This window comes from Tauraco erythrolophus, chromosome 12 (assembly GCF_009769465.1).
Source record: "Tauraco erythrolophus isolate bTauEry1 chromosome 12, bTauEry1.pri, whole genome shotgun sequence".
NCBI lineage: Eukaryota > Metazoa > Chordata > Aves > Musophagiformes > Musophagidae > Tauraco > Tauraco erythrolophus.
Genome location: NC_141476.1, coordinates 10,726,215 through 10,748,850, shown reverse-complemented (window position 1 = coordinate 10,748,850; position 22,636 = coordinate 10,726,215). Strand labels below are relative to the sequence as shown.

The following is a 22,636-nucleotide window of genomic DNA, read 5'->3' as shown; positions in this document are numbered from 1 at the left end:
CGCCGCTTGGCTCTGCTCTTTCCATGGCTGGAGCACTCCTTGGGGCTTTTGTCACCTTGTCTGCCGCCTCTGATCTGGCTCTGCTGGCCCAAGCACAAGAGGCTGGAGCTGGTGGAAGTAGGGGATGGTCGCAAATAGGTTGGAAGTGACTGTCCAGGCACGACACATGTGGACAGGCTCCTCCTGGGAACGCTGTGCGAGGGGAGGGAGCTGGCGCAGGGGCTGACGTCAGCCAGCACCCGCTTGGCGAAAGTAGCGATTTCTGTATGAGACACTGCCTCATAAGCACCGTGGTGGTGGGAGAAACTGGGGCGGGGTGAAGGAGGAGACCCTGGGGAGAGCAGGAGACTGCGGCTGGGAGAGGCTTCATGGGAGAGCGTTGGGTTGGGTTGGGCAAGGAGGTGTGGCACCAGCTGCTGTAGCTGTAGCCTTTTTGGGCTGGTGCTGCCTCAGGTACTGGAGCCAGCCGAGCACTGTGGCCCCACCGGTGCCATGGGCAGAGCCCCAGCCCTGCTGCTAGACTCCTGCCCCGTGTCAGGAGTGAGAGCTGGGGCTGAGAGAGGAATGGCTGCAGTCACTGACCCCCCCTTCTCTCTCCTAGGCTGCTGTCAGCGAGTGACCGTGAGTCCCGGCTGGAAGAAGTGCGTTCCGCCTTCCTGGCCAGCTACAGCCGGACCATAGGCCTGAAGGCTGTGCCCCCCAGCCCGTCGGGGGCCATCGGTGGCCTCCTTGAGCAATTCGTGCGGGGTGTGGGACTGAGAGGCAGCAGCACGCTCTGAGCACAGCATTCCCGGACCGCTGGCTGGAGAACCGGGCCGGGCAGGTCCCCCTGGCCGAGCCCCGGGACCCCCTTCCCGGTGCGGGCACCTGCAGCACCCAGCGCCTGCTGTCGCCCACCCCTCCCTGGAGCTGGGGGAGTGCGGGGGGCTCCGACGAGTCTCTGCAGTAAAGTCACCCGAGCTGTGCCCCTCCTGCCTCCTCTCTGGGCTTGGGCGGAGGGAGGCAGGCGGCGGGGCTGGGCCGGGGGGCGGCGGCGGCGCGGAGCATCCGGGCGGCGGGAGCCGCTCCGCCGGGGGCGCCGCTCGCTATAAATAGCCCGGCCCACGCTCCGGGAGCGGCGGCACCGAAATAGCACCGAGCCGGGACCGAGAGGGAGCCCCCGGCGGGGCGGGAGTCGCGGCTGAGCCTCCGCCGCACGGGGCTGGGGAGCGGAGCTGAGTCCGCGGCGCCGGACGGGCGGTCCCGGGGGAGCTGAGCGGAGCTGAGCCGGGGCTGAGCCCCCGCTGGGCCGGCCGATTCCCTGGGCCGCGCCGTCGCGGGTCGAGCCGGTGCCCGGGGCGGTGCTGCCGGCGGGGCCGGGGCCGCCGTGCCCGTGCCCGTGCCGTGCCCGCCCCCGGGCGCGCCCGCCTCGGCGGCGCGGGAGGAGGCGGCGCGGAGCAGCGGCGGCGCCCGGGCGGGGATGGCGTCTCTGGGAGCGCTGGAGCCGGCGGCCGGCAGCGTGCCGGGCACCAAGGTGGAGCTCACCGTGTCCTGCCGGTGAGCCGCGAGCGGAGCGGGGGAGCGGGCGGGGACCGGCGCCCGGACACCAGTGGGTGCCAAACTCACGGGGATGCGCCGCGGGGTGCCCGTGTCCCGCAGCACTCGCTGCCAGCCGGTCAGCCCCCGGCCCCGGCGCGGGGTGGGCTGCGGGTCCCCCTCGCTGCCCGGGCACCGCTCTGTGCCGCGGCGTATCCAAACGCCCCTGTGCCGGGCCGCCACCGTTGGGGAGAGGTCCCGTCCCGGGGAACACTGGCACCGGGCACGGCTCCGCGGGGTCCCGGGGGACGCTGGCACCGGGCACAGCTGCTCGGAGGGACCTGCTGCCCTTACCCAGGGCTGCGGCGCGGGACGGCCCCGCTCGGGGTGATGCTGGCGGGGCGCGGGGTGCCGGTGCTAGCTGCGGACGGGCCGCCCGGCTCTGTCCGGCTCCGTACGCTCGGTGGGAGGCAGCGGGGCCAGAAGCGGGTCAGCGTGTGGCCCATCGCGGGACGGGGGCGGCGGGAGAGGTGCTGCCCGGTGCCTCTGGTTCCTGGTGGGGTCCGCGGGGAAGCGGCGGCTGCTGAGCCGGTCTGACGATGGCTAAATATAGCCTGGCAAGAGGCACCGCTGCCCGCAGCCAGGGGGTCCTGCCCGCAGGGACCGGCAGCAGCGGCCTCCTGGGCAGCAGCATCCCCCACGCCGGGGGGGTCAGGGGAGGCCTGCGACCAGCCCCGCGGAGGCCCCTGCCTGGCTGAGCAGCTCTGGCGTCTCCCCGAGCCCTGCAAACTCCAGTCTGGGCCAGGGGCTGCCGTGCCCCCTTCCTGCGCTGAGCCCCTGCCCTCCCTGCCAGCCCCTGCGGGCACAGCGGCTGCGGGGCCCCGTAGGTCCGGGCAGGGGCCGGAGTTCGCTCCTGGAGACGGCCCAGGGCAGGGGCAGGCACCGGCTTCGCAGCCCCCCCAAGGACTCAGCCCCATGCAGGGCTGCTGGGGGAGCTCCCGGGGGGCCTCTCCCCTGCGTGCTGTGGCCAGGGGAGCTGGCTGAGCCCCGCCGCCCCCAGCCATCTCCCAGCCCACCCTGTGGGCTGCCCCGGGCGTGCGGGAGGGATCCCGGCGGAGCGGTCGCAGTCCCCCAGCACTTTCCGGTGTCACACGGTGCGAAGGACGAGGATCAATGGCTTCGCCGGCAGCTGCACCGGGGGCATGGAGCCGGTTCCCGCCGGCTGCCCGGCCCCTGCTCCAAGTGTCTCCTTTTTTCTCACTTATGTGTCCCACCATTAGCTGCGCTCCCGCTGCCAGGGTGCAGCGGGCACTCAGCCGGTGGCGGCGGCACGGGGGAAGGTTTCATCCTCTAAATGGGTTCTCTGTCATGTTCAATCATTGTCAGCGCTGGAGACGCTGCTCCCTGCTCATCCCACTGTCCCGCCGAACGTTGCGGTGGGAGCCAGCGCATCCCCCCAGAATACTGGGGCACAGCATGGCCTTGCCTTGTGGAGTCATCCCCTGGTCGGCGGGGAGGACATGGGACACACTGTGGAGCTAGGTGGGTGGCACTCAGGGTAGCTCATGCCTGGCTCTGTCCCCCCAGGAACCTGCTGGACATGGACACCTTCTCCAAATCTGACCCAGGTGGGTGGTGGGACCTGGCAGGGGGCATGGGCACAGCACAGCGTAGCATGGCACGGCAGCACAGCTCTGCTCCTCTCTCCGCAGTGGTGGTCCTCTTCATGCAGGGCTCAGGGAGCAGTGAGTGGAAGGAGGTGAGCACAGCCCCTCTTGCCGGGTCCCTGGGGAGTCCCCCAACCCCGTACCAGGGGTGCTGCTGCTCCCAGTGCCCCCATTCCTGGCTAATCCCCAGCTGGGTTAAACGGGCCCATATGGCTGCCCGACACTAATGATCCCTCCATGTCCATGCTAATGATCCAGCCCTGCCAGCAGCGCTAATCCCCCTGCTGGGATTAGCACAGGGGCAGCTGTGATGGGAAGGGGTTCTGGGGATTGGGGGGGGGGGGGGGGGTCCACCCTCACCCCTCTCTCTGCAGTTTGGGCGCACTGAGGTGATCGACAACACCCTGAACCCCGACTTTGTCCGCAAGTTCGTCCTTGACTACTACTTTGAGGAGAAGCAAAACCTCCGCTTCGACGTGTGAGTGGGGTGGCCAGGGAAGAGCTCAGCCCTGGGTTGGGGTGGAACAAAGCACTAATTTGGTAATAAATAAGGATGGTAAATAAGGATGGTAAATAAGGATACAGCAGTGAAAAGCCCATACAGGTGGGGAAGCAGGGCTGTGTGCCGGGCCACCCCCACAGGCACCAGCTCAGGGCTCTGCTCTCCCATCACCAGCTACAACGTGGACTCCAAGAGCTGCTCCGTTTTAAAGCAGGTGAGCGCAGCCCGTGCCGGGGGGACACACAGTGACACCCCAGCGTGACGCCGCGGTGGGGTGCCCTGAGGCTGTGCCCTGTGCGGGTGCTGTTGGGGGGACAGGTGTCCCTCAGGGGGCTCTAACTCACTCTCCATCTCTCTGTGCCCCGTGGGGACTGGCAGAAGGTAGGTGCCCACCATGCACCAGCCCCTGCTTTGCCCCAGGAACTCAGCCCTCGTGGGGGTGCCTGGTGGGGCAGGGTGCAGGATTGGGCCAGGATGCACCACAGGAGTGGCTTTGGGGGTGCAGGATGGGTGTAGGGTGGCCCAAGGGTTGCAGGGCATGTGCGGTGGCTTTGAGGGGGAACAGGGTGGGCCCAGGACTGTGAGGTGGGTCAGGTGGCACCAAATGAGTCCAGAGCACATGGAGTGGGGACCTGGGGTGGTCCTGGGGGTGCAGGGCTGGGTGGCTCTTGGGGCACAGGGTGGGTTCAGGACATTTGGGGTGGCCAGGTGGCAAGGTAACAGCAGGCATCGTGGGCGTGTTGGGAGGGCAGGGGGTGGGTAGACTGTGGCCAGAAGCCCGCAGGGTCTCACGGCGATGTGCTTGGGGCACAGGACTTCCTGGGGCAGGCGTTTGTGGCACTGGGGGAGGTGATTGGGTCCCAGCGAGGCCGCCTGGAGAGAGCCCTCACGTGAGTCACACACCATGGCAGGGTGAGGGGGGAGTCCGACACCGTGTCCCCAGCTACCTGCCTCACAGGTTCCCTCCCTGCACATCCCCTGCTGGGGACACTGACCACGCTGCCGAACAGCAGCTGTGGGGCACAAGCCCTAACCCCACCTCCTGCCCCTGTCCATCCCTTGTCCCTCTGCTGAGCTGGCACCTCTGGTCCCAGGGGGGTCCCAGGGAAGCGGTGCGGGACTATCCTGCTGCTGGCCGAGGAGCTGAGCAACTGCCGGGTGAGTGCCCATGTCCTGGCACTGGTGAGGCAGGGGCTGCACAGCCTACCTGGTGTGGGTGGCTGCTGGGGCCCAGGGCGAGGAGGTGGTCGATGATGACAGTCCCCATCCCTAGGACATCGTCACAATGCAGCTGTGCGCCAACAAGCTGGACAAGAAGGACTTCTTTGGAAAATCCGACCCCTTCCTCGTCTTTTACCGCAGCAACGAGGATGGCACGTGAGCGCGGGGGCCCGGTGGGGCAGGCAGGGTGCCGGCATCACCGTACAGCACGCCCCGACCCTGCCCTGTCCCTGCAGCTTCACCATCTGCCATAAGACGGAGGTGGTGAAGAACACGCTCAACCCGGTGTGGCAGCCCTTCACCATCCCCGTGCGCGCCCTCTGCAATGGTGACTATGACCGGTATGGGGACAGGGACTGGGGCAGCGCAGTGGTGACGAGGACAGGGACGGCCATGGGGCCACAGCATCTCCTTCGCGGGTTTGGCCCTGCAGCCACAGGCAGCTCAGAATTGGGTCCTTATTGGTTTTTTCTTTCCTCTTTTGCGACCCAAATTACATAAAGGCATCCCCCTCCTTTCCAGCGCCCCCGTCGTGACCCAAATTTCCCGCTTTCCTCCTGGCAGAGATGCAGGCCAGGCAGGCAGCGCGGCTCTGCCAGTGGCTGCTGGGCTGGGTGCTCGGTGTGGGGTGGGGTACAGGGCTGGGTGTCCCCAAACCAGGGGGCCGGGTGGCACCGTGCCAGCCAGGCCAGTGGCTCACCCACTGCCCACCTTCGCTTTCAGGACAGTGAAGATAGATGTGTACGACTGGGACCGGGACGGGAGGTGAGGCTGTGCCCATGGGGTGGCAGGGGACATTGGGGTGCTGCCATCGCCTCCTGGGGTGCCCCTCACCAGGGTGCCTGGCCGCGCTGACCCCACGCTCCTCCCGTAGCCACGACTTCATCGGGGAGTTTGCCACCAGCTACCGGGAGCTCTCTCGAGCACAGAGCCAGTTCACGGTGTACGAGGTATGGCGGGGGGCTGGGGCAGTGGGCTGGGGGGTACCCCACGTCAGGGCCAACCCATCCCTGTGCCCACAGGTGCTGAACCCCAGAAAGAAATGCAAGAAGAAGAAATACGTGAACTCCGGCACTGTTAGTGGGGCTGGGGCGCTCCTGGGGCTGTGGGGGCCAGGTCTGACCCCCCCTGCTGTGCCTAGCAGGGGGGCAGAGGTCCGAGTCTAAACCCCCTCATGCCCACAGGTGACACTGCTCTCCTTCTCCGTTGAGTCCGAGTTCACCTTTGTTGACTACATCCGGGGCGGGTGAGTGGGGGACTAGGTGCCCCCCGGCTCCCCGAGACCCCTCATGGGCAAGGGTCTTGGGGCAAGGACGGCAGTGATGGCGCAGGTGCAGCCTGGGTGTGACGAGGGGACAGTGGGGCTAGGGAGGGGGTGCAGGATGGTGGCCTTGGGCTGTGGGGTGCTGGCTGGGGAAGGCAGGGCACAGGTGATGGATTCTGGTGGGGGGAAGGACACATCACATTGTGGGGCTGGAGGATGGCACCCCTGCGCCGTGGGGCCGGCAGCCTCCTTCGCTCTCCCCCCCCAAGGACGCAGCTGAATTTCACCGTCGCCATCGACTTCACGGCCTCCAACGGTGAGTGCAGCCGGTGGGTGGGGGTTCCCCGTGTCGCTGCGGCTGTGGGGCCGCCCATGGGGTGGGTGCCGACGGGCGCTGTGCTGCAGGGATGCCGTCGCAGCCCACGTCGCTGCACTACGCAAGCCCCTACCAGCTGAGTGCCTATGCCCTGGCACTGAAGGCAGTGGGGGAGATCATCCAGGACTACGACAGTGACAAGCTCTTCCCTGCCTATGGCTTCGGTGCCAAACTCCCACCTGACGGCAAGATCTCCCACCAGTTCCCCCTGGTGTGCCCCAGGGTGGGGAGGAACACCGGGGTGGGGTTGTCCATAGCAGCTTGGTGATGGGGTGGAAGCATCCACCCTGGCTGCATCCTGCCCCAGCATCCCACAGCCGAGGGGGGACACCGGGAGCTGTGGTCGCCCTCCAAGCGCCCATCTCTGTCCCCTAGAACAACAATGCGGACAACCCCAGCTGCGCCGGCATCGAGGGTGTACTGGAGTCCTACCTCCAGAGCCTGCGCACCGTCCAGCTCTATGGTCCCACCAACTTTGCCCCTGTCATCAACCAGGTGGCTGGGTGAGCGCTGGGGGAACTCCGCCCCCTTTGCTGTCCCCAAGCCCTGTGAGGCTACTGGAGGGACCCCATCCCTTGTCCCCATAGGGCGGCTGCCCAGGTGACCGACGGCTCACAGTACCACGTCCTCCTCATCATCACCGACGGTGTCATCTCTGACATGCTGCAGACCAAGGAAGCCATCGTAACTGTGAGTGCACTCTCATTGCCACAATTCACCCCAACACCGGATGCTGCCCCAGCTGCCACTACTGTGCCTCTGCTCCACAGGCTTCTGCCTTGCCCATGTCCATCATCATCGTGGGAGTGGGTCCAGCTGAGTTTGAGGGTGAGTTGGGGCTTGGGAACACAAGGAAGGAGGATGGAAACACCATCCCTTCCTCCAGGACACCAAGGGCGCCTTGGTGTCCCGGAGGAAGGGACGGTGTTTTCATCCCCGGTGGCCACTCCACCGAGGCTCAGTGACACCAGCTGTCACCTCCCAGCTATGGAGGAGCTGGACGGTGACGAGGTACGAGTGTCTTCCCGGGGACGCTACGCCGAGAGGGACATTGTGCAGGTAATGCCAGCATCAAGCCTGGTCCCACCACGGGCGAGAGATGAGATTCTCAGCCCCTCGCTGACCCCCGCAGCCGCAGAGCTGTTTCCAACTGGGCAGAAAACTTCTTTCCCTCAAAGTTTGTGCCGTTTCGGGATTATGTGGACGACTCGGGAAACCAGGTGCTGAGCATGGCCCGCCTGGCCAAGGACGTGCTGGCTGAGATCCCCGAGCAGCTGCTCTCCTACATGAAGACCCGTGACATCAAGCCTCGCCAGGCGGACTCCCAGTAGCTCCTCCATGGGCCACGGGGCCGGCTGGTGGGGCAAAGACACGTGTCACCTTTCTTCTGCTAGTGGCCAGGGTTTGGCCATGGCGATGCAGCCCCCTCCACGAGTGATAATCAGCTGCTACGGCTGATGGACGGGCCTGGGACCTTTCTCTTCTGGCAGTGACACCACGGGGCTGGGCGTCCCCGCCTCCCACCTCCTCCCGCCCAGCCGGCAGCACTGCCCCGGCACGGCGGGGCTGCCCCAGGCCGCACCGTCCCTTGGCCGCGGCAGCGCGGGCAGGGCCGGCGCCCCGGTCCGGGCTGTTGGGGGCCACGGTGCGTGTCCCCCGGGAGGGCAGCCTGGCTCCCGGCCCCGGAGAGAAGGCCGACCCAGGGGCTGGGTGCATGTCGGGGGTCCCCGCCCCGCCAGCTCCGTGGGGCAGGGGGTCTCACCCCGCTCCTGCCTGCGCCCCGTTCCTGCCTGCACCCCGCTCCTGCCTGTACCGTGCCGCTCCGCGGGGCGCCGGCACCCCGCTCCGCCAGCTCCGGTGCCCCGGAGCCCGCCCCGCAGCCGGGTGGTGCCGGGGCTGCTCGGTGGGGCTGTACCGCGTTACCGACTGTAAATAAACTGCTCCAACCGGACCTGCTGCCGTGCGGGGGGCCGCGACCGGCGGGGAGCGGGGGGAGGGCCGGGCCGGGCCGGGGCGGGGCTCCCGGGCGGCCACGGCGGTGCCCGCGATTCGCAGCGGCAGATTCGCCTCGGGCGGCGCTGCGCGGCTCCCGCCGGCCTTCCCGGGGCCTTTCCGTCCCCGCCGACTGCTGCCGGCCGCCCGCGCCGCCATCTCCCGCCAACCGCCGCCGCCGCTCCCCGCGCCCGGCTCGGCCGTGCCGAAAGTGCGGTTGCTAAGGACGGCGCGGCGCTTTACCCAGCGGCCGCCCCGCGCCAGGCGCCGCCGCAGCCTCCATTGTTGCGGCCCGGCCCGGGCCCGCCGCTGCCGCCGCCGCTGATGGAGCCGCCGCCCGCGCCCGCCCGCTGAGCGCGGCCCCGGGGCCGGTGAGCGCGGCCGGAGGGAGGGAGCAAGGGAGGGAGAGAGGGAGGGGAGGGCGGCGCGGCGAGGGGGCGGCGGGCGGGGGGCCCGGCCCGGCCTGGCCTCGCTTCAGCCCCCCCCCCTCGACCCCCCCAGCCCCGCTCGGACGGGCGACGCCATGGGCGTAGACTTCGACGTGAAGACCTTCTGCCACAACCTGCGGGCCACCAAACCCCCCTACGAGTGCCCGGTGGGCACCTGCCGCAAGATCTACAAGAGCTACAGCGGGATCGAGTACCACCTCTACCACTATGACCACGACAACCCGCCCCCGCCCCAGCACACCCCCCTGCGCAAGCACAAGAAGAAGGGGCGCCAGGCCCGCGCCGCCAACAAGCAGTCGCCCAGCCCCTCCGAGACCTCCCAGTCGCCTGGCCGGGAGGTGATGACCTATGCCCAGGCCCAGCGCATGGTGGAGGTGGACCTGCACGGCCGCGTCCATCGTATCAGCATCTTCGATAACCTCGACGTGGTGTCCGAGGACGAGGAGGTTCCCGAGGAGGTGCCCGAGAACGGGAGCAATAAAGAGAACACGGAGACGCAGAGCGTCCCACCCAAATCTGGCAAGCACAAGAACAAGGAGAAGCGTAAAGACTCCAACCACCACCACCACAATGCCTCGGCCGGCACCACACCCAAGCTCCCCGAGGTGGTGTACCGGGAGCTGGAGCAGGACACCCCTGATGCCCCACCTCGCCCCACCTCTTACTACAGGTATGGGCCGTACCCGGGGCGTGGGGAGGTTCCTGGGCAGCTCTAGCTCATGCCCCGGGTCCGGAGGCGGAATTGGCCCCGCTCTGTGCAGGTGGTTTTTCTGTGGCTCATGGAAATGGCCTCCATCTGCCTCTCCCGAGTCCCATGGAGTTGGCAACCCCGTGGTTTCAGGCTCTCAGATCTCTGTCTGGCATCACACCCTGGTTTTGAGGGGTCCGTGTGCCTGCAGAGCGCTCGGTCACTGCTTAGGTCATTGCCAGCGGTTGGATTGCTGCGCTCTTTCCTTGCTGGAACAGCAGGTACAGTTATAACAAAAAACCAACCGCGTCCTCCTGCCTTCCCCACTGCACTTCAGAGGTATGCTGGGGTAGCTCCAGAGCCCCACAGCATCAAGGTGTACCTGTAAGATATGTCTGTTGGGGAGCTTAATGTGTCTTTGTTGTCCTGTGGTTTTCCCATGCGTGATTTGGTGAGTGCGGTGGCCCAAAGCCATACCTTGAGCAGGGATTCAGTACTGAACCACAGTAAGGCGTGTGTGGCCACCCCGCCATCCTAGTCACCACATGCCCTGAGAAACAGGCACTGCGCTCCAGGGACAGGATCATGACGTTATTTTGTGCCAGGGCGTTGGAAAAGAAACCTCCTCCTGAGGTGTCTGCTTTGCCGCTTGCGATGGTGGAGGGTGGTTGCCATCAGTTGCTGGAGCAGCAGCCTTGGCGCTCCAGCTCTTTCCTCTCTAAATAACATCCCCTCACCTGCCACTGGGAGTGAAGGAAGAGGGCACAGCCACCCTCACCAGAATTAATGAAACGTGGTGCCTTTCTGCCTGGTTGCTGTTGTGTCTTGGGCACGAGGCCACTGTCTCTAGAGCATCTGGCACCTGCTCGGTGGCTCATGCAGGCTCCCATCTTGCGCCAAGGAGTCTCCAAGGCCCGTAGCTCACCCGTGAGACGAGTGTTGTTTTGTCTGCATCGTGCCCAATGCGCTGTTGTGCCGCTGCGCTGCTCAGGGTGCAGCAGCACCTGCCGCTTCTGCACGTTCCTGCCTAGTCCCTGTTATTTTTATTTTGACATATGGCTTGGCTGTAGTGTTTAAAGGTTCCCTCAGCCACAGCCTGCAGGAGTTAGGGTTCAGCAGCTCCGAGTCCCCACCAGCTGTGCTCTCACCCTCCTGTGCTGTCCTTCCAGGTACATCGAGAAGTCGGCAGAGGAGCTGGATGAGGAGGTGGAGTACGACATGGACGAAGAAGATTACATCTGGCTGGACATCATGAATGAGAGGCGGAAGACCGAAGGAGTGAGCCCCATTCCCCAGGAGATCTTTGAGTACCTGATGGACCGGCTGGAGAAGGAGTCCTACTTCGAGAGCCACAACAAGGGGGATCCAAACGCCTTGGTGGATGAGGATGCCGTCTGTTGCATCTGCAATGACGGGGAATGTCAGAACAGCAACGTCATCCTCTTCTGCGACATGTGCAACCTGGCTGTGCATCAGGAGTGCTACGGGGTGCCCTACATCCCGGAGGGACAGTGGCTCTGCAGACGGTGCCTGCAGTCACCCTCGCGAGCCGTGGACTGCGCCCTCTGCCCGAACAAGGGGGGGGCCTTCAAGCAGACGGACGACGGGCGCTGGGCACACGTGGTCTGTGCCCTCTGGATCCCGGAGGTGTGCTTTGCCAACACCGTCTTCCTGGAGCCCATCGACAGCATTGAGCACATCCCGCCCGCGCGCTGGAAGCTGACCTGTTACATTTGCAAGCAGCGCGGCTCTGGGGCTTGCATCCAGTGTCACAAAGCCAACTGTTACACCGCCTTCCACGTCACCTGTGCCCAGCAGGCCGGGCTGTACATGAAGATGGAGCCTGTCCGAGAGACGGGGGCCAACGGTACCTCCTTCAGCGTGCGCAAAACCGCCTACTGCGACATCCACACACCGCCGGGCTCCGTGCGCAGGCTTCCCGCTCTTTCCCACAGCGAGGGGGAAGAGGAGGATGAGGAGGAGGAAGAGGAAGGGAAGGGCTGGAGCTCTGAGAAAGTCAAAAAAGCAAAAGCCAAGTCTAGGATCAAGATGAAGAAGGCGCGGAAGATCCTGGCGGAGAAACGAGCCGCAGCACCTGTGGTTTCTGTGCCCTGCATACCCCCGCACAGGTATGACCTGCTGCCTTCCCTCAGCTGTGGAGAAATTTCTCCCATTCTCTGTGCCTCATGTCCTGCTTTCCACACAGTTGTTATCTTGTTCCTCTCCTTAGCTTTTGGCACAGGTACGTTTCGCTCTGTTCTCGCAGAGGGCTGTCGGTGGTTTCCTCCGGGAGTCCTGCGGAGAGGCAGGGCGATGTGCTGCCCTGCGAAGGTCTCTGGGCCCTCGGTGGGGCAGGAAATAGCTGCTGTTAGTTTAACAGCAGAGAATGAACTTGGCCGGACGCGTCAGGAAGCAGCTGGGGGTTCCCAGCGCTCCTTTCCTGTTGTGCTGACCTCAGGCGCTGGAGTAAGCCGGGGAGGGAGGAGGGGGCTGCTCTCCTTTCCGCCAGGGTTTGTTTCCTCTCGAGGCCATGCCGAGGGAAAGATGGATGGTCCCGCTGGGAAGCGCAGGAGCGATTCAGGCCTGGGAAATGGGCTAACCCCAGGGTACTTTGGGCTCTGGAGCGGAGAGGCCTCGAATCCAGCTCCTGGGGGATCCCTGTGCCCTGCTGAGCACAGCTCACCCATCCCAGCGACCGTTTACCCCTCCCTGGGCTTCCTCAGCCTTTTGTGCCAGCGGTCACAGGCAGCAGCTCTGCCTTGGTGCTGCCTGTCGGAGTGGGGCCGGGCAGCGGCGGAGCGCAGAGAGGTTCTGCACAGCTCCCTGCCAGCAGTGGCTGGAGAGGATCAGAACTCCTGCCTGCCGAGGGGCACAACTGTCGTGAGGTTGGCTTCGCAGCACGAGGGCAGTGCAGGTGCTTTTGGGAGGCACCGGAGGCCTTGCCAGGGGTCGTATCTTCTGTCACGTCCCGACCCTGATTGCTCACGGGAAGGCACAGACACCCGGTAGTTACAGGTGTAACCGCCGCGTGTCTTGGTCTGGTCTGATCATTGGGCTGGTGTGCAAATCCCAAAACAAGAGCATCTATGAGCTTTGCCAGAATTTGTTAGTGTAGTCTATAACTCTGGGTGTCCTCAGCAGCGTGCAGAAGCACGTAGAAGCATCCTAGGATGGTTTTGGATCTTGCCGTCACCCTACAGCAGGCATGGCACGGTCAAAGCGCAGGTCGGTCACGGAAGCGTTCACCTTTGTGGTTGCAAACCACCGCCTCTGAGCTGCTGAGCTCTCCTCCCTGCGGCAGGAGCTGTGCCAGGGGTGTAACCCTGTGACACCCGAGCACCATACCTGCCCACCGTCGAGCACGGCTGCAACGCGCTGGGACGTGGGACCGCCACTTTCCTGCGCATCCTTGAGACTGCCGAGGCTCCGGGGCAGTGGGAGGGGAGCACGCAGAAGCCGTGGGTTTTGCTCTCTGGCAGCGTTCTGGTGACTTGCGGGGGCAGGTCTCTGCTACACAGTGGCTGGCTTTCCGCCACGGTCTGTTTGTGTCCCGGCCTTATGTTATTGCTCACTCAGGGCTTGCTCCGTAGCCAGAGCCTCTTTTCTCGTGTGTGGACGCGTTGGCAGGCAGTTTGTAGGCTCTTGCTGCTATCATTGTGCTCGCAGCGAAACCCACACTGAGCTAGAAGCTGTTAACCTCTCCCCAGGCCTTCCTGTTGGGATTAATTATTCTTCAAGGGCTGTTGCCAGAATGCCAAATGTCTTCCTGTGGGAGCTGTGCTTGGCTGGCGATGGCACACGAGGCTGCTCTCCCCAGCCTCTTCAGCTGAGGCTGCTGCAGGTCGAGTCATCCATCCCCTGTGAAGAGCTGTCCCTGTGAGATGTGGAGGTGCTGAGGGTTCGTCCCTTTGACTCCCCACATCTTCATCTTTGCTGAACAAGGCTGTCCCAGCCCATCCAGGCTTTCTGTTGTTGCAGAGAGTAGGAAAATCCCTTTTGTGGTGCTTTGGGCTGTTGAGGGTAGTTCTTCATTAGCTCAGGTAGGAGCTCTGTTGTGCTCGTGCCTCCTGTTCCCTCATCATGCTTTGGCAGGTTTGGTCAGGTCACAGGTGCCCTGGGGCTCGAGTTTTGTCTGGTAACATTTGGCCAGGGCTTTTGTCACCATGGGTGGCTCTCAGCCAGGTTAATAATGATTTTGGGATAGCAGTGCTGAACGCTTGCGGTCTTGCAAACTGGGAGCTGTTAAAGCTCTGGCGCCCAATGTGGCTGAGTTGCACTCCGACCTGGCACAGCCTGCCCCAGGCTTTTGCCTGAAATCTGGCAGGAGGTAGAAGGGAAAAGTCTGTTTTGGAGAGATGTTTCTTGGTGTCCTCTGTTGCAGCTGTCTCAGGGGTGCTGCTGCACTACATGACTTGACATTACAGAAATTCCTGTCACGGGAAAGGGTGTTCTCCACCTGAGGAGCTGCTCAGCTGCTCTCGGGTGGCCTTGTTGCTAAGTGCCCCCTGCCAGGGCTTCTCTGGCAGCAGCCAGGCTTGCCTTGTTGATGGGGTCTGTGGTTCCTCTCCCCTCTTCAGGCTCAGTAAGATTACAAACCGTTTGACCATCCAGAGGAAGAGCCAGTTCATGCAGAGACTGCACAGCTACTGGACTCTGAAGAGACAGTCCCGCAACGGCGTCCCTCTGCTGCGCCGCCTTCAGACACACCTGCAGTCACAAAGAAACTGCGACCAGGTAAGGGCTGCTCGTTGGGGCACCGCAGGGAGTCCTGGCTGCGCGCGCGTGCTTCCTGCGCCTTTGGAGCTGTGGGCTCAAAGCCTTTGCTGCATGTGGTGCCTGCAGGTGCAGAAGCAGGGCCAGGGGTAGGAGCTCCCGGCTGAGGAAAGGGCAGCCCCAGCTGCTTTTGCTGCTTCACCTTCTCTGCTCTTGGCGTTCAGAGGTTTGCCAGGCGGCGATGCATTGGCAGCCTGCCACGGGAAGGGAATCCTGCCCTCTCATGCTGCCACGCAGAACGTTAGCTGCTTCCTTGTCCCCGCGTTTAGCCAGCGGCGATGGCGAACCTGTCAGAAACGGCCCTGGTCTGAGGCTGCTGTGTCAGCGAGCGTTGAGAGAGATGGCCGGAGATCTCCAGAAACAGTCTGGAAGGAACCAAGGCCTTGCTTCCTGTTTCTGAAACCGCTCCAGGAGCGTTCCCTGTGGGTGCTGCTTCCAGCCCACTGTCTGCCTCAGCCCTTAGTCAGTGCCTCACAGATGTGAAGTCTCTGGTGCCAGATTTTTCTTCTGGCTCCCCATCCGAGCTCTAAATCTTTCTTTCTGAGCGCTTTGAAGACTGTGACCGGGCAGGGGTTTCTCCTGCCTCTGCCCCCTCTCAGTTTTATTTGCTGGAGAAGAGTTGAGGCTGCTTCTGCTTATCTTTGGCTACGGCATAAATAAAAGTTGGCATTTTTTGATGCTCCAGAAGTGCAAGCAACCACAGCTGTGTTCCCTTTTTGCCCTGTTGCCCTTTGCCAGAGCTCTGAGGAGCAGCACAGACCCTGGTATTGTTGACTGTGCTCTTGGGCAGCTGCAGGCAGTCAGTCGTGTTAGGAAGAGTGTTTCCAGAGGCTTGGGATGTCTGCCTCCTGGCAACCTAAGAGCTTGATGACCAAGGAGCAGGTATTCAGCTCTGGCCAGAGGCTGGACTGTTTCTGAATCACTTGCCTAGGTTACAACGAGAGAACTAGGACCTTTGCTGAACCAGCGGGTCAGGCATGCCAGTTCTCTTTGCCAAGGAAGAGCCCCAGCACATGGTCAGGAAGGTGGAGATGGGCACATGGTCAGGAAGGTGGAGATGGGGACACATCTCCTGTAAGCTCATAGTCTCTGATGTTCCCGCAGAGAGACACTGAGGATAAGAACTGGGCCCTGAAGGAGCAGCTGAAGTCATGGCAGCGCCTCCGCCATGACCTAGAGCGTGCACGCTTGCTGGTGGAGCTGATACGCAAGCGGGAGAAGCTCAAGAGAGAGACGGTAACGATTGTTTGCCCCTCCTTGGGGAGCTGCTGGGGTGGGCATGAGCATGGGCTCTTTCGAGTGCTGTGGGGTGTGTGCCAGGGTCCCCTCAGCCGTGCTGCGCCCTGCCCCAGCGGCTCTGAGCAAAGGTGGCTGCTCTGCAAGGCTGAGGTGGTACGCGCAGGTGCTGGAGCCAGAGTTACACCTTGGCTTCCCAGAGACAGGGGTGAGGTGCAGTCCCTGCCCCTTGTGCGAGGAGAGCTGTCGCTGTCCCGCAGGACTGCACTGCTGCTCCCTGGGGACTGTCCCCCCCCCCGCCTGGCTGCCAGGCAAGGGCTCAGCCCAACTCTGTTCCTCTGTTTCAGATCAAAGTGCAGCAGGTGGCCCTGGAAATGCAGCTGACCCCCTTCCTCATCCTCCTCCGCAAGACACTCGAGCAGCTGCAGGAGAAGGACACTGGCAACATCTTCAGTGAGCCGGTCCCTCTGTCTGAGGTAACAGAAATCTACGAAGTAAGAACCCCCTCCCCCAGATTTCTTCTTCACTCAGACTTGTCCCTTGCTCATGCCAAGGGCTGCCCAGGGCACCCTCTGTGCCGGAAGCTCCCCTGGGCAGCGTGGTACTGGCTTGCACATCCTGGCACTGCTCACCCGAGGAGGGTGTGCAGAGATGCCACTCCTGGGTGAGCTGGATGCAGAACAGTTGAGCTGGTGCTGGCCGAGAGCACAGCACTCGGCTCCTCCTCTGCGTGTGTTGCTGGTGACTCTCCAGTGTCTGTGAGCAGTTGGGGATTCCCACTGGGAAAGGCAGAATGCCGGCCCTTGGCAGGCAGCACACTTTTACCTGTCCTCTTGTGAAGGCCTCTGCTAGGTGAGACTGAGCACAGCACAGAAACGGGTTGGACCCCGGACTGTCACTGCTGGGGGCAAGGGAAGTTATTTGAGACCATCATCGAGTCCCTGCCTGGTGAGGTGGGGAAAGGCCATGCTGGCTCTGCACAGCTCTGGCAGCAGTTCGGCACGGAGGTGTCTCAGCAGAGCTGGGGAAGAAGGCTGTGTGGTCCCACCTGCAGCCATTGCTGCCACCTGGACAGTTGTTTTACCTGTCTGTGCTCACCTTCACCCCCGGGGGCCAGGCTTGCGGCTTCGTTCCCTGGGGAACACCATGTAGTGTACTGGATCCCAGCTGCCCACAGACAGGAGGAGAGGACAGGATGCTGGCACGTGCGCTGGAGCCGTAGAAACGCTTCAGAGTGCGTATCTGCTCTAGCAGGTTGAGCACAGCACATGGGCTCCCCAGTCCGGAGGCGTTACTGTTCCTCAAGCTGCAAAAGCAGACGGCATCCCCCGATGTGCATTTGCTCAGAACACAGGGAGCGATACCTGATTCCTCTAACGACTGTTTTCTTGGAGCAGGTAATGCTAATTGATGGCTCCCGAGCTTTTAGCTCTGGCTCTTTCCTCATGCAGGTCCCAGACTACCTGGATCACATCAAGAAGCCGATGGATTTTCAGACAATGAAACAAAATCTGGAAGCCTATCGCTATCTGAATTTCGACGACTTTGAGGAGGATTTCAACCTGATTATCAACAACTGTTTGAAATACAATGCCAAAGACACAATCTTCTACCGGGCAGCCATCCGTCTGCGGGAGCAGGGAGGCGCCGTTCTCCGGCAGGCTCGCCGGCAAGCAGAGAAGATGGGCATTGACTTTGAGACAGGCATGCACTTCCCCCACTGTGTGACGGTGGAAGAGGCTCAGGTCCAAGACATCGAGGACGGTGGGTACTCATCCCTTGTCGTGGGGTATGAGGGCTACTTGGAGGTAAAGCCTGGGCACAGACAGGGCACCTGGGAGTCTGTTTGAGCTGACTCCCATGGGAGGTTCAGCTGGATGCCTGGGCCGTGTGTGCCTGCTCCCCGCAGAGGTGGGGGCTTTGCCAGCTGGGTACCTATTGGCCTCATTAGGCTGGTTCTAGGCAGTGGCTTGTCTGTGTGTCCTGCCAGTCCCTTGGTCCCTCGTCCTCCTCTTGGTCAAAGCAAGGGGCTGCCTGGGAGACAGGTACCATCACTCACCCAGTCCCCAGCACTGGCCATGAGCTTCTGAGGCTCCTGCTGTGCTGCCCGGCTGGAAGGACTGACTCCCCCTGGTGAGAGCTGGGTGCTCCCTGCGCTCTCCAGCTGTGGGCTTCACTGGCTGCCACACAGCTCCTGGCACTCCTCAGACAGATCTCACTGGCTTCGTGGTTGCAGTCTGGTTGTCTCTGGGCAGTGGGGAGCACCACCAGGAACAGCTTGTCGGAGAAGGATCCTTGTGGGGTCCCCCTCTCCTTGCTCTAGCACAGGACAGGCTCAGACAGGGGAACTTCCCTGCTCCGTAATGCTTCAGGATCCTTTTGGCTCGTTTTTCCTTTTACAACCCCCTTCTTTTTTCCTGCTGTGTCCTTGTCCCAGCCGATGGGAACTCTGATACTCTCCAAGCTGCTGATCAGCTTGCTTTCCCCAGCAATCCCAACTGGCTCGCTTCCCACAGGGCTCCTTTTCCAAGTCTTTTAGGGTAACTTCCCGTGTTCACAGGTGTTCAGTACCATGTCAGCTACTTCCTGCCTGCGGGGAACCTGGATTGCACCATGCCCTTTCAGGTAGAGGAGCTCCAAAGAGTTCCCAATTTCTTTCATCCATCTGCTCCTCTTTGTTCCCCCAGAAGATGTGCGGCTGCTACTCTCAGAGAATCAGAAGCACCTGCCCTTGGAGGAGCAGCTAAAGATCCTGCTGGAGCGGCTGGATGAGGTCAATGCTGGCAAGCAGAGCATAGGACGGTCCCGCCGGGCCAAGATGATCAAGAAGGAGATCACAGTCCTACGGCGGAAACTCGCTCACCCACGGGACCTGGGCCGAGACGGGCTGGAGCGGCACAGCTCCTCTGCCAGGGGAGTCCTGCAGTCGCACAACCCCTGCGAGAAGGACCTGCAGACAGACAGCGCAGCAGAAGAGAGCAGCAGCCAGGAGACTGGCAAAGGTACTGATCCCTCCAGAATACTGACAGTTTTGGGGAGCGATGGAGAACTGCCTCTGGATTGGCTTGTCTGGGGGAGAGACTGCCCTGCCAGGTGCCTGGTGAGGCAGGAGGGCCGCCTAGGCAGCTCCCCGCACACGTCTCGCTCTTCACTCCTCCTTAGGAGCAGAGCAGATGGCCTCTTGGGGGGCAGTCCCTTATCTCCCATTCCCCTACAGGGGTCCCTCATTTCCTGTAGTGCCTCCCATAGGGGTGGGTGCAGAGTACAATGTCTGCACCTCCCTGGGCTCCCTCCCAGCCTGCCCACCCCAGGACGGTACCCTGCTGGGTGGTTTGTAGTGAGCTGTTCCTGCCAAGCAGGAGGGAATTGGCAGCCGAAGGTGGCCACCTCCTGTTCGTGGTGTGCATTTGCCTCTGGGGAGAGCCAGCAGGTCGCTGGTGTTGGCAGCTGCGGTCCATGTTCACCCGGTGAGCTTGCCTCCCGTGTGGCCGAGGAACTGGACGTCGTTCCAGAGACTGAGCACTTTGCCGTGAGAGTCCCAGCTGCGTGATGTGGGGCGTGAGATGGGTTGTTGCCTCCTGCCTGGCCCAGCCAGCTCTGCCACACTGCCTGGTTTCTCTAGGGGCGTTACGGATCAGGCTGCCTTCAGCATCCCTTCCTGCTTGGGGGCACAGGAGGGAGTTACAGCTGCACTGACTGCCGAGCTCCAGACGCCCTCCCAGGGCTGGGAGCCGAACGTGGGCCACCTGCCAGCTCCGTGGCCTCCTGGGTGGAGATGCTGAGCTTCACTCCATGGGGAGCACAGCCAAAGCTCCAGGCAGAGCTGCTGGGTGTCACTGGGGGTTTGCCACCTCTGCATCCCCCTCCTGCCCTCTAAGCACCGGGAAAAGCAGGCCATTCTGCAAACTGGGAGTTTTTAGGGTGTTTGTCTTTCAAGGATGCAGTGGAGCTTCTCAGCTGCTGCATGTCATGGGAAAGGTTTATTCCTGCTTCCCCGCACTTGACTTCTGTTTCTGTGAGGTTGCTGCCTGTGAAAAATTAGAGCATCTCTGGCTGGTGGAGTGGTTTTTGATGGGCCCATCTAGCTTTTGTTGTCAGCAGACTAGGTAGTTTGACCCTGAGGGCACAGACACAGCAGAGCTCAGGATGGAGGATCTTCTGAGATGGAGTTCCTAAGAAATTAAGCTGTTCCTAGGTGCCGCTGCTGTGTGGTCCCTGCCAGGTCCCACGGGCTGCAGCCAGCTCCTTCTCCCTCTTCCAGGTCTGGGTCCCAATTCTTCTTCCACCCCAGCACATGAAGTTGGTAGGAGGACCTCAGTACTCTTCTCAAAGAAGAACCCTAAAACTGCAGGCCCTCCAAAACGTCCAGGACGCCCCCCGAAGAATCGAGACAGCCAGATCACTCCCGGGCACGGAAACAGCCCCATCGGGCCACCCCAGCTCCCAATAATGGGGTCCTCCCAGCGGCAGCGGAAGCGAGGACGAAGCCCGCGCCCCAGCTCCAGCTCAGACAGTGACAGCGATAAGTCCACCGAAGACGCTCCCATGGGTGGGTGCAGCCGCTCCCCCTGCGCGGCCAGGCGGCCGCGGTCCCGCCAGGAGAGCGCTCAGGGTCCCGTGTGGTGGTAATGCTCTTCTGGTGGGGTGTTTTGCAGACCTGCCAGCCAACGGTTTCAGCAGCGGGAACCAGCCGGTGAAGAAGAGCTTCCTGGTGTACCGCAATGACTGCAATCTTCCCCGGAGCAGTTCCGACTCGGAGTCCAGCAGCAGCAGCAGCAGCAGTGCCGCCTCGGACCGTACCAGGTACCATGCCCAGCCCGGCTCCCACGGTGCTGGTGCTGCCCAGGGTGGCTTGCAGCCTTGACTTGCTGGACGAGGAGCCTGTCAGATGGCACCTGTCTCGTTCACCCTCCTGCAGCCCGGCTGCTGGTAGCCAAACCCTAGGAAGCTGCAGGTTTTGTGCCTTTTTTTAATGTAAAATCTAAAGGTGTGAGTGCGTAGCACCCAGTGCTGCCCTGCTGAGGGCGAGTAGGGAGCATGAACCGGGGAATTCCATCTTGGCACAGCAGCTGCTCCGGCACAGGCCCTTTCAGCAGCCAGCTCCAGCAGGTTCCTGCCTGCGGCCCTGATTTGGATCAGTGCACGTCTTCTGGGTCCTCCTGGGTTAAACTGGGCTGAGGGTCCGGCCAGTGCCCCAGGAGAAGCACCGTCCCACCTTTCTTCCTGGTACCTCTGCTGAGTCCTCCCTGGTGCCGAGGCTGGCGGTTGGAGCCCACGAGCCCTGGTGTCTTGCCAGGCTGGCCCTCTCAAAAGCTGTTTCTGGAAGCTTAATGTGGCTCCTACTGACAGCTCCGCTCTCTTTCTCTGCAGCACAACGCCCTCCAAGCAGGGCAGAGGGAAACCCTCCTTCTCCCGAGTGAACTTCCCAGAGGACAGCAGCGAGGACACGTCGGGGACGGAGAATGAGTCGTACTCCGTGGGCACAGGGCGAGGCGTGGGGCACGGCAGTAAGTACTGCGGCTGTACAGCCACGTGCCCGGCTGGCACAGTCACCTGGGGGGTGTACAGCTGATTCGCCTCTCCCCTCTCCTCCTGCACAGTGGTGCGCAAGGGCATGGGCCGTGGCACAGGGTGGCTGTCCGAGGACGAGGATTCCTCCCTGGATGCCCTGGACCTGGTGTGGGCCAAGTGCCGGGGGTACCCCTCCTACCCGGCGCTGGTGAGTACTGCTGGCTGCGCACTCCCGCCCGCTGTCAAGGCCTCGGGAATCCATGTCCCGCTCCCACAGCGTGGCACTTGGGGGTCCCCGTTCCCCTCTCAGCTCTTCCCTGCCCTTTCGGCAGATCATCGACCCCAAGATGCCGCGGGAAGGCATGTTCCACCACGGCGTCCCCATCCCCGTGCCCCCCTTGGAGGTGCTGAAGCTGGGGGAGCAGATGACTCAGGAAGCACGCGAGCACCTCTACCTTGTCCTTTTCTTCGACAACAAGCGCACTTGGTAAGGCCGGGGCGCCGGGGGCTTCGGGGGGGGGTGTCCAGAGACGATTGTAACCCTCAAACGAGGTGGCCCCCTGCTCCCCGCAGGCAGTGGTTGCCCCGGACAAAGCTGGTGCCTCTGGGGGTGAACCAGGACCTGGACAAGGAGAAGATGCTGGAGGGCCGCAAGTCCAACATCCGCAAGTCGGTGCAGATCGCCTACCACCGCGCCATGCAGCACCGCAACAAGGTGCAGGGCGAGCAGAGCAGCGACTCCAGCGAGAGCGACTGAGCCGGCGCCGCCGCTGCGCCCCGCCGCCGGCCGCTCCCCCGCCGTATCTCAGGGCAAACGGGGCTCGGGGACGACCCCCCGGTGCAGCTGGTCTGCACCCACCGGGGGGCGGGGACCGGGAGGGGGAGGGCCGGCCCCCCCTCGCCCCGCCCCCTCCCTCTCACATTCCCGGTGCCCGCTCTCCCAGCCCGCGGCTCCCCGGGATGTTGTTCTGGCCGCCGCCGCCGCGCCCCGGGGCGGCCCCCGCCGTGCTGCCCCCTACCCCCGGGCCCAGCCCCTGGCCGGCCCCGCGCTCGGACGTTGTTTGTATTTATTTTGAAGGAAGAAAAATCTATTGATTCTTAGAAAATAAACCTCCGCTGCGGAGCCGGGGCCGCTGCGGGCGGGGAGCGGCGGGAGGGGAACGGGAGCGGGGCCAGCGGCGGGGCGCATACGTGCGGGCGCCGCTGCCGGGGCGGGGCCGGAAGTTGGGCCAGAGCGTCGCCGAGGAAGGGGCGGGCGCTCTGCCTGCGGCGGGGAACTCTATGGTGGGGGAGCGACGGGGCCGCGGGGCTGGGGCTGGGGCTGAGGCTGCGGGGCCGGGGCCGGGCAGAGGCTGGCTGGGGCACGCTGCGGGGCCGGGCAGGGTCCGTGGGGCGGGGGCCGAGGTGGTCGTGGGCAGCCCGGGGCGCGGGCGGTACCTGAG

General features: G+C 63.3%; 3 protein-coding genes across 16 annotated transcripts in view; all 3 read left to right on the top strand.

Annotated features, from left to right (window-relative positions):
- Positions 1 to 787, top strand: part of MTMR14 (myotubularin related protein 14) — a 32,221-nt gene extending 31,434 nt beyond the window's left edge. Inside the window, exon 19 of one of the 2 annotated variants that reach the window (XM_086618851.1) lies at positions 602 to 787. In XM_086618851.1, the coding sequence (XP_086474977.1) occupies positions 602 to 779 (178 nt within the window). In that variant the 3' untranslated portion in view covers positions 780 to 787. The remainder of the gene's footprint in view (positions 1 to 601) is intronic. The other variant, XM_086618853.1, reaches the window with a different exon arrangement.
- Positions 788 to 1,459: 672 nt separating this feature from the next.
- CPNE9 (copine family member 9) lies at positions 1,460 to 7,876 on the top strand. 3 transcript variants are annotated; one of them, XM_086618813.1, is made up of 20 exons: positions 1,460 to 1,536; positions 3,103 to 3,143; positions 3,228 to 3,274; positions 3,557 to 3,660; positions 3,859 to 3,898; positions 4,498 to 4,574; positions 4,779 to 4,842; positions 4,958 to 5,061; positions 5,142 to 5,246; positions 5,629 to 5,670; positions 5,780 to 5,855; positions 5,928 to 5,981; positions 6,090 to 6,151; positions 6,439 to 6,485; positions 6,575 to 6,756; positions 6,921 to 7,048; positions 7,133 to 7,235; positions 7,316 to 7,373; positions 7,531 to 7,604; positions 7,724 to 7,876. In XM_086618813.1, the coding sequence occupies exons 1-20, from the start codon at positions 1,460 to 1,462 to the stop codon at positions 7,874 to 7,876; spliced, it is 1,638 nt and encodes a 545-aa protein (XP_086474939.1). The 3 variants fall into 3 exon arrangements, with proteins under 3 accessions (XP_086474939.1, XP_086474937.1, XP_086474938.1); XM_086618812.1 differs by lacking the exon at positions 1,460 to 1,536 and adding an exon at positions 2,884 to 2,984; XM_086618811.1 differs by having other exon boundaries at positions 5,780 to 5,981.
- A 1,184-nt stretch (positions 7,877 to 9,060) lies between these two features.
- BRPF1 (bromodomain and PHD finger containing 1) lies at positions 9,061 to 21,951 on the top strand. 11 transcript variants are annotated; one of them, XM_086619345.1, is made up of 13 exons: positions 9,061 to 9,656; positions 10,844 to 11,803; positions 14,252 to 14,408; positions 15,552 to 15,683; positions 16,031 to 16,159; positions 17,135 to 17,447; positions 18,371 to 18,685; positions 19,945 to 20,232; positions 20,339 to 20,486; positions 21,054 to 21,190; positions 21,284 to 21,402; positions 21,527 to 21,681; positions 21,747 to 21,951. In XM_086619345.1, the coding sequence occupies exons 1-13, from the start codon at positions 9,061 to 9,063 to the stop codon at positions 21,949 to 21,951; spliced, it is 3,654 nt and encodes a 1,217-aa protein (XP_086475471.1). The 11 variants fall into 11 exon arrangements, with proteins under 11 accessions (XP_086475471.1, XP_086475473.1, XP_086475472.1 ...); XM_086619347.1 differs by having other exon boundaries at positions 16,031 to 16,177; positions 21,768 to 21,951; XM_086619346.1 differs by having other exon boundaries at positions 16,031 to 16,177.
- Positions 21,952 to 22,636: the final 685 nt, after the last annotated feature.

Coding starts and splice junctions, on each gene's coding strand:
- CPNE9 (XM_086618811.1), top strand. CDS start 1,460: ATGGCGTCTCTGGGAGCGCTGGAGCCGGCGGCCGGCAGCGTGCCGGGC. Junction 3,275..3,556: donor GGAGCAGTGAGTGGAAGGAG/GTGAGCACAGCC, acceptor CTCTCTCTGCAG/TTTGGGCGCACTGAGGTGAT. Junction 7,605..7,723: donor CCGAGAGGGACATTGTGCAG/GTAATGCCAGCA, acceptor TTTCCCTCAAAG/TTTGTGCCGTTTCGGGATTA.
- BRPF1 (XM_086619346.1), top strand. CDS start 9,061: ATGGGCGTAGACTTCGACGTGAAGACCTTCTGCCACAACCTGCGGGCC. Junction 16,178..17,134: donor AGGTAACAGAAATCTACGAA/GTAAGAACCCCC, acceptor TTCCTCATGCAG/GTCCCAGACTACCTGGATCA. Junction 18,686..19,944: donor CAGCCAGGAGACTGGCAAAG/GTACTGATCCCT, acceptor TCCCTCTTCCAG/GTCTGGGTCCCAATTCTTCT.